This window comes from Amblyraja radiata, chromosome 21, assembly GCF_010909765.2.
Source record: "Amblyraja radiata isolate CabotCenter1 chromosome 21, sAmbRad1.1.pri, whole genome shotgun sequence".
Lineage (NCBI taxonomy): Eukaryota > Metazoa > Chordata > Chondrichthyes > Rajiformes > Rajidae > Amblyraja > Amblyraja radiata.
This window is the reverse complement of record NC_045976.1, coordinates 11,099,047-11,112,400: the sequence shown is the minus strand read 5'-3', so window position 1 is coordinate 11,112,400 and position 13,354 is coordinate 11,099,047. Positions and strand designations below refer to the sequence as shown.

The 13,354-nt window shown below is 46.8% G+C and overlaps 1 protein-coding gene across 1 annotated transcript in view; it reads right to left on the bottom strand.

Moving 5' to 3' along the window:
- plcz1 (phospholipase C zeta 1) overlaps positions 1-13,354 on the bottom strand; it is a 67,429-nt gene that overhangs the window by 31,011 nt on the left and 23,064 nt on the right. The window contains exons 4-5 of the mRNA XM_033039515.1: positions 9,677-9,821; positions 6,897-7,049 (exon numbers count right to left, since the gene is read on the bottom strand). Coding sequence (XP_032895406.1) covers positions 6,897-7,049; positions 9,677-9,821 — 298 coding nt within the window. The remainder of the gene's footprint in view (positions 1-6,896; positions 7,050-9,676; positions 9,822-13,354) is intronic.

The window sequence follows — 13,354 nt, the reverse complement described above, 5'->3', positions numbered from 1 at the left end:
GCGTTCAGGTAGGTTATTGCGGACTGAGCGGAGGTGTTCGGCGAAACAATCGCCCAACCTCCGCTTAGTCTCCCCGATGTAAATCAGCCGACATCTAGAGCAGCGGATGCAGTAGATGAGGTTGGAGGAGATACAGGTGAACCTTTGTCGCACCTGGAACGACTGCTTGGGTCCTTGAATGGAGTCGAGGGGGGAGGTGAAGGGACAGGTGTTGCATTTCTTGCGGTTGCAACGGAAAGTGCCCGGGGAGGGGGTGGTACGGGAGGGAAGGGAAGAATTGACAAGGGAGTTGCGGAGGGAGCGGTCTTTGCGGAAGGCAGACATAGGGGGAGATGGGAAGATGTGGCGAGTGGTGGGGTCACGTTGGAGGTGGCGGAAATGGCGGAGGATTATGTGTTGTATTTGCCGGCTGGTGGGGTGGAAGGTGAGGACTAGGGGGACTCTGCCCTTGTTGCGAGTGCGGGGATGGGGAGAGAGAGCAGTGTTACGGGGTATGGATGAGACCCTGGTGCGAGCCTCATCTATGGTGGCGGAGGGGAATCCCCGTTCCCTGAAGAACGAGGACATTTCCGATGCCCTGGTATGGAACGTCTCATCCTGGGAACAGATGCGGCGTAGGCGGAGGAATTGGGAGTAGGGGATGGAGTCTTTACAGGGGGCAGGGTGGGAAGACGTGTAGTCCAGATAGCCATGTGAGTCAGTGGGTTTGTAGTGTATGTCGGTCAGAAGTCTGTCCCCTGCGATGGAGATGGTGAGGTCAAGGAACGGTAGGGAAGTGTCGGAAATGGTCCAGGTGTATTGGAGTGCCGGATGGAAGTTGGTGGTGAAGTGGATGAAGTCAGTCAGTTGTGTGTAGGTGCAGGAGGTGGCCCCAAAGCAGTCGTCAATGTAACGGAGGTAGAGGTCGGGGATGGGGCCCTGGTACGTCTCGAACAAGGATTGTTCAACGTACCCGACAAAGAGGCAGGCGTAGCTGGGGCCCATGCGTGTGCCCATAGCTACGCCTTGTGTTTGGAGGAAATGGGAGGAGTCAAACGTAAAGTTGTTGAGGGTGAGGACCAACTCCGCTAAGCGGAGGAGAGTGTCAGTGGCTGGGTGTAGGTTGTTCCTCTGGTCGAGGAAGAACCGGAGGGCTTTGAGGTCATCCTGATGGGGGATGGAGGTGTAGAGTGACTGGACATCCATGGTGAAGATGAGGGGGTGAGGGCCTAGAGAGTGGAATGCGTGGAGGCGGTGGAGAGTGTCTGAGGTGTCTAGAACATAGGTGGGAAGGGATTTGACCAAGGGGGATAGGATGGAGTCAAGGTATGTGGAGATGAGTTCGGTGGGGCACGAACACGCAGAGACAATGGGTCTGCCGGGAGAGCCGGGTTTGTGGATTTTGGGGAGAAGGTAAAAACGGGCCGTGCGGGGCTGGGGAACGATGAGGTTGGAAGCTTGGTCGGGCAGGGCGTGGGAATTGATGAAGTCGGTGATGGTGCTAGAAATGGTGGCCTGGTGCTCGTCAGTGGGGTCATGGTCCAAGGGTAAGTAGGAGGAGGTGTCCAAGAGTTGGCGCGTGGCCTCAGCTTTGTAGAGATCGACGCACCAGACTACCACGGCACCTCCCTTGTCGGCTGGTTTGATAACCCAATCTGGGTTTTTGCGGAGTGATTCAATGGCAGTGCGTTCAAGGGGGGAGAGATTAGAGTGAGACAGGGGAGTGGAGATGTTGAGGCGGTTGACGTCGCGGCGGCAGTTCTGGATAAAGAGTTCCAGAGCCGGGACGTTACGAGAGGGGTTCCACAAGGAGGGGGTGCGTTGGAGACGGGAAAAAGGGTCATCATTGGGGGGCGAGGACTCCTTCCCATGGAAGTGCGCTGTGAGGCGGAGGCGACGGTAGATGCGCTCTAGGGAGGAACTCCCTTTGGAGGAACCTTTGGAGGAACCTTTGGAGGAACTCAGAGGGTTGGACTGAAGAACTGAAACGTTGTCGGCTCATCTCCCTCCACAGATGCTGCCTGACCTGTTGAGTTCCTCCAGTGGTTAGTTTTTTGCAATGATTGTATTGAGTGGTGAACCAGGCAGTGAAACCCTAAAAGCCGATTCCCACTGTAGACACAAAATGCTGGAGTAACTCAGTGGGTCAGACAGCGTCTCTGGAGAAAAGGAATCGGTGACATTTTGGGTTGAGACCTTTCCTCAGATTTCAGACTTCTAGCCTGTTCCCACTTCTGCATCTTAGAAACATAGAAACATAGAAAATAGGTGCAGGAGTAGGCCGTTCGGCCCTTCGAGCCTGCACCGCCATTCAATATGATCATGGCTGATCATCCAACTCAGCATCCTGTACCTGCCTTCTCTCCATACCCCTGATCCCTTTAGCCACAAGGGCCACATCGAACTCCCTCTTAAATATAGCTAATGAACTGGCCTCAACTACCTTCTGTGGCAGAGAATTCCAGAGATTCACCACTCTCTGTGTGAAAAATGTTTTCCTCATCTCGGTCCTAAAAGATTTCCCCCTTATCCTTAAACTGTGACCCCTTGTTCTGGACTTCCCCAACATCGGGAACAATCTTCCTGCATCTAGCCTGTCCAACCCCTTAAGAATTTTGTAAGTTTCTATAAGATCCCCCCTCAATCTTCTAAATTCTAGCGAGTACAAGCCGAGTCTATCCAGTCTTTCTTCATATGAAAGTCCTGACATCCCAGGGAAGCAAGAATTTCATTGTCCTCTACAGGGACAAATGACAATAAACTCACTTGAACTTGGTCACTTGAACTTGAACCTTCTCTGTACTCCCTCTATGGCAACAATGTCTTTCCTCAGATTAGGAATCTTGTGTTCCACGTGAATCCATCGCTCTTCTGCTTCCACATATGTTTCTCCATCTTGTATGTGTCCATAATAATCACATTTAACCGCCCCAGATGGAGGTCAGTTTCGCATTCTTGACAATTTTCGGGTTTACGGGGTTGCTCGTTCGTATTATCGAACTCAAAAAAATACAAAATGCTGGAGTAACTCAGCGGGTTAGGCAGGAACTCTGGAGAACGGATAGGTGGCGTTTCGGGTCTCGACCCTTCTTCTGAAAGCTGAAGAAGGATCTCGATCAGAAACGTCACCTATCCATGTTCGGAGATGCTGCTTGACCAGCTGAGTTACTCCAGCACTTTGTGTTTTTTTGTGTACTAACCAGCATCTGCAGTTATTTGTTTCTAAAGTATGAACATTGAATTATCCAATGTTAAGAATCCCCCTTCCCTCTCCCCCTCTCCTGAGTCCCCACACCTGGTGCACAGCCAATTCCCCAAACCCTTTCTCATCCCCCCCCCCCCATTCCCTTCCTCCTTTATCCCTCCATCTGACTTTACATTTCAATCCTCTCTCTTCTTATCTGACAACCTTTTGTCTCCTTTACACCGCCAGCCTTTGCCACTTACTCCACCCACGTGCTAATCAACCCACCCACCCCACCTGTATCCACCTCCCTTCTCCAGCTTTCTCCCCAATACTACAATCATTTTGAAGAAGAATTCCGACTTGAAATGTCGTCTGTCCATTTCCTCCAAAGATTCCGCCATTGGTATGAACACAAAGTGCTGGAGTAACTCAGCGGGTCAGGCTGGCAGCATCTCTGGGGAACATGGATAGCTCACATTTCGGGTTGGGATCTTTTCTGAAGGGTCTCGACTCGTAACACCACTTATCCACGTTCTCCAAAGATGCCTCCTGACCTGCTGGGTTACTCCAGTACTTTGTGCTTCAGTAATGATTCCAGCATCTGCAGTTCCTTGTATTTCCAAACCAGCAGCAGTGACTTGCCTTCTTTTAATCTGCAGCCGGTACTTCACATTGGGATAATTAACACTTGAGATCGTTATAACTGTTTCATTGTGAGATTCTTTCCCATCTGTTCCAATAATTCTCCATCACCCTATTGTTTCTGCATTCCACCTCCCTCAACCTCCACCTCTTAAAGGGCCTGTCCCACTTACTCGACCTTTACAGGCGACTGCCGGCACCCGTGATAGGTCGCCAAAATTTTCAACATGTTGAAAATTCAACAGCGACCAGAAAGACACTACGACTCTTTGGAGACCTCTCACGACCAGAGGAGACCTCTCACGACCATACAGGCGACCCCTGGCGACATATCACGGGTGACCTCTCACGACCATACAGCTTTTGCATTTTTCAGCTTGAAATTGTGCAATCTGGTGCATACTGTAGCGAGTTTTTTAACTTACACTTGAATGCAATATTTATGCTTCAAATTGGATTAGGTATGAATAAGGTTAGGCTAAATTACATTCCTAATTACATTACACAGTAGAGCCAGGCTCTGATCAATAGGTGTAGCACATGAATGACTTTAGTATATTCATGTATGGAAATCAGATTATAATTCATGCTGTTATGCATATATATAGAGAAACAAAAACATAGAAACAAGGCAAGAGGAGTCAGACTTCCATCACTGTTCTGCACAAAGAAATCAATCAACCTTACCCTTTGACTATAGAATCAAGACGAAAATAATGCCACATACTCAACCATATATGGTTCAATGAAATTAAGATATACATGTAAAACATATATATGGAAACAGGCCCTTCGGCCCACCAAGTCCACACCGACCAGCAATCTACCATACACCAATTGTATCCTACACACCATGGCCAATTTGCAGAAGCCAATTAACCTACAAACCTGCACTTCTTTCGGATGTGGGAGAAATCGGAATATCCAGAGAAAACCATGTGGTCATAAAGAGAATGTACAAATACTGTACAGACAACACCTGCATTCAGGATCAAACCTGAGTCTGTGGTGCTGCAAGGCAGCAACTCTGCCACTGCGCCACCCTGCCACCCCATTAAATTATTTTTTCTGTAATATATTTATTATGGAGTCACGTCAATAAAGATGAATACATGATTCTGATTTCTGCCCTTAGTTGGATAACACACATCACCAGTCATTGTGTTTTATGGCTGGTTTTCAACCTCTTCATTCTGAAGGTCCCGACCCGAAACATCGCCCATTCTTTCTCTCCAGAGATGCTGCCTATCCTGCTGAGTTATTCCAGCTTCTAGTGTCTATCTTCAGTTTAAACCACCATCCTTCCTACACTCTTTGTTAAGCGAAACAGGTCCTATTCTCATAATATTATTCACCTCAACTAAGTCTTTTCTTCACCTCCGTTGCTGCAGAGAATACAATCACAGTCATCAAATCTTTCTTCAAAGTGAAAAAAAAATTCCAACCCTGCCAATATATTCATAAAATGCCCCTGGATCCTGTCCAGAGAAATTGCACCATTTCTACAGTATGTCATAATCTTCCAGCATGGAAACAGGCCCTTCATCCCAACTTGTCCATGGAGATCAAGATGCCCCATCTAAACTAGTCCCATTTCTCCGCGTTTGGCCCATATCCCATTAAACCGTATGTGTGCCAGTGCAGTGTAAGGGTGTGTGTTAGGTTGTGTGTGAGAGTGTGTCAGTGAAGCGGCGACAACACCCAGAGTGAGCGGAGACTTGGCGATGTCCTGGGAGCATTTCCCTCTCTCCCCCCCTCCCCGGGAATGCGGGCCGGCCCAGGTGTTCTGTGTCCAGCTGGGGTCCGGGGGAGGTGAGGGTCAGTGGCCCGGGGGTCGGGGGGAGGTGATGGACAGTGGCCCGGGGGTCGGGCATCGGAGTGGAGCCATAGCCCGAGATTCATCCCCGCAGCCCCGGAGAAATTGCTCGTTCTTCACGGGAAATCCGCCGACAGAAAACTATTCTCATTGGTGAGTGTGGAGGAGTGTGGCTTTATTTATTTATTTATATGTTTTTTTTAAATAATATTTTGAGCGTGCGAACTTCCGTCATCAGCGTGAGAGCGTGAGAATTTCATCAAATACGTGAGTCTCACGCTCAATGCGTGAGAGTTGGCAGCCCTGAAACCAGCGTCTGCAGTTCCTTCCTACACACACCGTACACCTTCTTTATCACTCTATCTACTTGTTTTGCCAAGCATTAAGATTGGTCAAATAATAAAACTTGTAAATTGCCTCTAATGCTAAAGGGTGCCCTCATGTGACCTCATGTTTATGGCAATGAGGAAGGCAAACCCAGTTTACAGATCCAGCACTGAAACAGACCCTTTAGCCCACCGAGTCCATGAGGACCATCGATCACACGTTCACACTAGTTCTATGTTATCGTTCTCATCCACTCCCCACACACTAAGGGCAATTTAGAGACGGCCAATTAACCTGCAAACCCGCACATCTTTGGCACGTGGGAGGAAAACCGGAGCACCCGGAGGTCACAGGGAGAACGTGCAAACTCCACCCAAACAGCACCCGAGGTCAGGATCTAACCCGAGCCTCTGGGGCTGTGAGGAAGCAGCTCCACCAGCTGCGCCACTGAGCCACCCTGTATCTGTCTGTGGGTCAGTTTAGTTCCTCTGCCTCTACCCATTTAAAATGACTAAGATTAAAATATTGTGTGTGCTCCAATACATAATGGAAAAGGATTGTTTTTCCTGACAGTCAAAAGGTAGAATAATCCGATTAGCACTAGAGACACAGGGAACTGTAGATACGGGTTTACAAAAAAGACACAAAGTGGTGCAGTATCTCAGCGGGTCATAAAGTCATAAGTGATAGGAGAAGAATTAGGACATTCGGCCCATCAAGTCTACTCCGCCATTCAATCTCCCTCCTAACCCCATTCTCCTGCCTCACCGGAGAACATGGAGCATGACTGGAGAAAATGGATAGGCGATGCTTCTGGTCGGGACTCTTCTTCAGACACGGTCTCAGTCTCTGGTCTACATATGACTCATATTAGCTTACCCAAGCCTCGTGACCAAGTTAGCAATGATGTTATGAAGATCACCACCAATGACTGATCACTCCTACCTCAGGAGAGGATAATTGAGTTGGGTCATCGTCTGCATAGTTCATGGGGATTAATTTATCTTCCAGGATATTGACCAGATGGTTGGCTATTACCCGTTGTTGAATTGGGTTACAGTTAATCTCCAGAGAAAGTATCAAAGGATATTCGGATGTCTATGAAAGAAATAACAACAGAAAATTAGATGCAGCCACAACTCAAGTTCATCAGCCCGCAAAACCAAGTTGGAATCATCAAGAAACACACAGTGGTCTTCTGTCAACTTGTCAGAGTCAATAACTCTCATACACTTTGTAGTGTCTACAAATAATACTAGAAATCCAGCATCCAACATTCACAACAAACAAGAATAGTATCAAAATATTCTTTCCAACAGTATCTTCACAAGATTTTCTATGTTTATGAACAAAGGAAGCTGAATAAACCAGTCATTCCTTGAACTATAAAGAATGAAAATAGTAACCACTTAAAAATAGATCAATCGTGGAAAATCAGCAGAGAGTAAGAAAAAAGTAGGATAAAATTGAGATTGAAGGTGATTTAAATAAATATCATATTGATGTTTGATGAAGGGTCTCGACCTGAAACATCACCTATTCCTTTTTTCCATAGATGCTGCCTGTCCCACTGAGTTACTCCAGCATTTTGTGTCCATCTTTGATGTAGCATCTGCAGCTCCTTCTTAAAGCCCTGTCCCACGGTACGAGTTAATTCCAAGAGCTCTCCCGAGTTTAAAAAAAATCAAACTCATGGTAAGCACGGAGAATGAACGTAGCGGGTACGTCGGAGCTCGGGGACGTCTCCTAGCGGCTCGTAACGCTAATGGCAGGTACTCAGGAAGACTGGATAACGGCAGGTAAGCACGGGAAGACTCGTGAAGATTTTTCAACATGTTGAAAAATGTCCACGAGAGCCCCGAGTACCAACGAGCGGCCATTATCGTAAATCTCTGAGTTCGAATCAGGGCAAACTCGGGAGAGCTCTTGGAATGAACTCGTACTGTGGGACAGAACTTTCACACATAGGGATAAGCAAGAAATTCTGGATTTGATAGGCAATGGCGATATTCCCCAATATATATTTCTGAAATTGGCATGAAATTCATGACGGTTATGATGTATTATACTGGTTTGTATTTCTCTAATGATAGGATTAAATGAATCCTGTACATTTCCCCCTCAAAGATACTGCCTGACCATCTGCGTTCCTCCAGCACTTTGTGTTTTAGTCAAGACTGCACCATCTACAGTTCATTGCGTTGATTCTAATTTCTATTTTGTCCTCTCTGGACTTTGTCCACCATCACCAATCAACCCCCCTCACTTGAAACTTCCCTTTTCACCTCGAGCCATACAGTTTTGCGTACAGTTTTGGTCTCCTAATTTGAGGAAGGACATCCTTGTGATTGAGGCAGTGCAGCGTAGGTTCACGAGATTAATCCCTGGGATGGCGGGACTGTCATATGAGGAAAGATTGAAAAGACTAGGCTTGTATTCACTGGAGGTACACAAAAATGCTGGAGAAACTCAGCGGGTGCAGCAGCATCTATGGAGCGAAGAAAATAGGCAACGTTTCAGGCCAAACCCCTTCTTCAGGCTTGTATTCACTGGAGTTTAGAAGGATGAGGGGGGTCTTATAGAAACATATAAAATTCTAAAAGGACTGGACAAGCTAGATGCAGGAAAAATGTTACCAATGTTGGTCGAGTTCAGAACCAGGGGCCACAGTTTTAGAATAAAGGGGAGGGCATTTAAGACTTGAGGTGAGAAAAAAACTATTTCACCCAGAGAGTTGTGAATTTGTGGAATTCCCTGCCACAGAGGGCAGTGGAGGCCAAATCACTGGATGGATTTAAGAGAGAGTTAGATAGAGCTCTAGGACTAGTGGAATCAAGGGCAAGTGGAATCAAGGGATATGGGGAGAAGGCAGGCACGGGTTATTGATTGGGGACGATCAGCCATGATTGCAATGAATGGCGGTGCTGGCTCGAAGGGCTGAATGGCCTCCTCCTGCACCTATTTTCCATATTTCTATGAGCCTTTGTCACTTACTCTAGCCATCTGCTGATCAACTCCCCCCCACCCCCACCTGTATCCACCTATCACTTGCAAGGCCTTGTCCCGCCACCCCACCTCTCTTCTCCAGCTCTCTCTCACGCCCCCCGATTACAAAAAGTTTGAAGAAGGGTCCCGACAACAAAACGTCATCTGCCCATTTGGCTCCACAGATGCTGCCTGACCAGCTGATATTTGTTTAGCTCAAGGTTCCAGCATGTGTAGTTCCTTGTGACTGTGCTCATAGTTGTTTATTTCTCTGCCCATAAGTTGAATGGGTGTTGTGGCCATTGCGTTACTCTCTATTTCCACAGATTTATCAAGGTTTACTGCACGAAGCCGCCACTCCTGGTTTCAGTGATGTTATTGTGGCAGCCCTTCCAGTGAGGGGGTCACAGACTTTGGACTTTACTTTGGACTTTTTACCAAGAAACAACGAGCAAAGAGGCCCTTCAGCCAACCAAGTCCGTGCCAACCAGCGATCACTATATGCTATTATATACTCACGCACTAGGGACAATTTTACAACTTACTGAAGCCAATTAACCTACAAACCTGCACCTTTTTGGAGCACCCAGAAAAAACGCACGTGGTCACAGGGAGAACATCAAAACTGCGTACACACAGCACCCGTCGTCAGGATCGAACACGGGCCTCTGGCGCAACTCTACCATTGCGCCACTGTGCCGCTACCACAATTGCCGGTTATTAAACAAAACTGTGCTCACCTCAAATCCATGCATGTTAATAACTTCAATGACGTCCTTGACCAGAATCATGGAAGACAAGGCAAAGCCATGATACACTCTGGGCTCATTTTCAGGACCGTCCCAACAATCCAATTCCAAGCAACGGCAGCCTCTCTTCAAAGCACTTTGAAACCAAGGAAAAAATAATGTGACTTCAACTGAATTAACAATCTTAAATTTCTACATCTCATTTCCCAGGCAGTACACAATGCCACTGACTTGCACAAAATATGAATCCGTTCCTTAACTTGTATCAGTGACAACCAGAACACATGTAAAACAATCACAGTATACCTGATTTAAAGAATTACATCTCTCATTTCAAGAGCATGTTGGGGATGTTCTTCCTGATACTAAACTTTGGATTTACAAGAATGGTTTTAAATTAAAGGTACAGGTGCTACACAAATGTATTTTCCTATTTGCTACATTTATTCTTTTTGCTGTGGCTTTCTACAGTTAAAAGTGATAAAAACAAAAGTCATTTCGTTCTCGTTGGCGATTGTCAATCCTTTCCTTTCACATAGGATTGTCAATTCCTTTCACTTTTGCAACAGTGATAGACAATGCTGTCTGTCACCCTGGCTTTTGTTGTTCAAAGTAGCATAATATTCTTTTGCAATATTTCCAAAGAGCAATATCTCAATTCCCTCTTGCCGAGAGCTTTTTGTTTCGAGCTTTGACCTGTTAAATTGGTTTGAGAATTGATTTGGCCTATTGACACTCGACACCGCAGCAGCCATCCCTCGAAGGTACAAATGCACAATACACTCTTCCTGTTAAATAAAAGACACAAAGTGCTGGAGTAACTAAACTAAATTAAGTTAAAGTAAATGAAACCAAACAAATCCAAACCAAACTAAACTAAATTAAACAAAACTAAACCGTGGAATGAGGTACAAAATGCTGGAGAAACTCAACGGGTCAGGCATCATCTCTGGAGAACATGGATAGGAGACATTTCGGGTCGGGATTCTTCTTTAGATTGGTTGTGCTGGGGATGACTGAAACATCACCAATCCATGTTCTCCAGGGATACTGCCTGAATTGTTGAGTTAAGGGCCTGTCCCACGAGCATGCGACTCCATGCGGCAAGCGCGACCTAAAGGGCCGGTCCCACGAGCATGCGACTACATGCGGCAAGCGCGACCAAACCAAAAGCGGGGGCCGCGTGGAGGTTGAGTGAGTGACATGAAGTTCGAGCGAAGTCCGCGGGTAGTTCGGGCATGACGTATGGCGTCGAGGCGGTGCGTACGTCGTCGAGGCGGCTGCGGGCCGGCAGGCCGTTGCCGCGCGGAATTTTTGAACACTGTCAGTTTTTCGGAGCCCCGCGCGATGTCGGAACCAGCTCCGCACAACTCCATAAGGCTCCGGCGATCGAAGTGGGACCGGCCCCGCGAGGCCGTACGACTCAAGCGACCACATTAGGTCGCGCTTGCCGCATGGTCGCATGCTCGTGGGACAGGTCCTTAACTCCAGCACTACGTGTCAGGTTTTTTTTTGTAACCCAGAATCAGCAGCTCCTTGTTTCTGCACTCTTCCTGTTCCTGGAAAGTGCTGCTGTTTCAAGAATATCACAAGTCGTGAGGTGGACGACACTGTAAGGATTGATGCAACATCAAGACACTCTATGAATGCCTGTGCAATGTGAACAAATACTGGTGCCCATTCCGTTTTCTCCAGAATAAAAAGTGAAATCAACTTTTCTTCCTGGCGTATGGAACTTGAGTGAGTTTCCTGATCCACATTGTCCAACCAAGAACTGTACCAACAGATAGACCCCTCTGAGGTGGACATCAATGTGCGGTAGGCTTCACCGCGACAGTGCTAACTGATATCTGTTGGGTAATGTCACACATACAGTATATCTTGGCCTGGTCATCATCCATTCCTACCCCTCCTGGGTCACCTATCCTTGCCGCTCCCATCTTCCCACCAACCCCACCCCCACCCTCATTTTACAATACACTCCTCACCTTCCTTGTCAGATTCCACCATTCGCATCCCTGCGTCTCCTCCACTTATCTCGCCTCCTGACTTTGTGACTATCTTCGCCCTTCTCTCCCCCTTGCTGACTCAGCCACCAATCAACCCCTCCTTACCTGGATCCACCTACCACTTGCCGGCTCTTGTTCCACCCCTTCCACTCATCACTTTCCACCAGTCTTCATCCGTCTACTCCGTCACTCTGAACAAAGGCCCCGACTCAAAACGTCGTCTATTTGTTTCCCTGCACTGATAGAGCCTGAACTATTGAGTTATAGAGTCATAGAGTGATACAATGTGGAAACAGGCCATTCAGCCCAACCTGCCCACACCAGCCAACATGTCCCATCTACACTAGTCCCACCTTCCTGCGTTTGCTGCATATCCCTCCAAATCTGTTCTATCCATGTACCTGTCTAACTGTTTCTTGAATGTTTTAGTCCCTGCCTCAACTACTTCCTCTGGCAACTTGTTCCATACACCCACCACCCTTTGTGTGGAAAAAGTTAGCCCTCTTTTCCCCTTCACCTTAACCCTATGTCTTCTGCTCCTCGATTCACCTACACGGGACAAGATTCACCTACTATGGGCAAGAGACTCTGTGCATCGACCCGATCTATTCCTCTTAAGTTTAATACACCTCTAAAAGATCACCCCTCATCCTCCTGCTCTCCAAGGAATAAAGTCTCAGCTTACTCAACCTCGCCCTATAGCTCAGATTCTCTAGTCCTGGCAATGTCCTCGTATATCTTCTCTGTACCCTTTCCAGCTTAACATCATCTTTCCTATAACATGGTGCCCAGAACTGAACACAATACTCTAAATGCGGCCTCACCAACGTCTTATACAACTGTAGCATGACCCTCCAACTCCAGTTCCTCCAGCAGTTTGTTTTTTTGCTCAAGATTCCAACCTGCAGTCTCAAGTCTCATGTGTTTATTCTTCTTATGGTTAAGAATAAAATCCCGTAGGAAAGAACTGCAGATGCTGGTTTAAATCGAAGATACACACAAAATGCTGGAGTAACTCAGCGGGACAGGTAGCATCTCTGGAGAGAAGAAATGGGAAACGTCACCCATTCCTTCTCTCTAGAGATGCTGCCTGACCCACTGAGTTACTCCAGCATTTTGTGTCTATGTTTTAAGAAATAAACTATCATCCTTTTCTGTTTTGCTTTACAGTTAATCTTACATCCTCGAAACAAACCAATACTTCCAATCCCTGCACAACTTGGTACAAAGCTCATAAAACAATCTATAATGATTGGTATTGTATTGTATTGAATAAAAGGTATTGTATTGTATTGTATTGTAATGGCCACCTCTCAATCAGTTATTTATTGCCATGTGCCATAAGTATCACAGTCCTGTAGTCAAACAGCACAGAAACAGGAGCTTCGGCCCATCATGTCCATGCTGACCATATCGACCTACTGTATATCAATCCCATTTACTAGCATTTGATCTGTAGCCCAGTATGCCTTGACAACTGTGGCGCAGTTCAGATGCTTCCTAAATGTTGGTTCCAACACCTTCTCCAGCAGCACGTTCCAGTGTTCAACCAACCCCTAAATTCTTCCTCAGATTCTTGACATTAGAATTTTAATGTTAATTAGCAATGCAGCTACAGCTAACATGCTTATCTTTCTATCAGTTTAGCCTAAGCCATTCG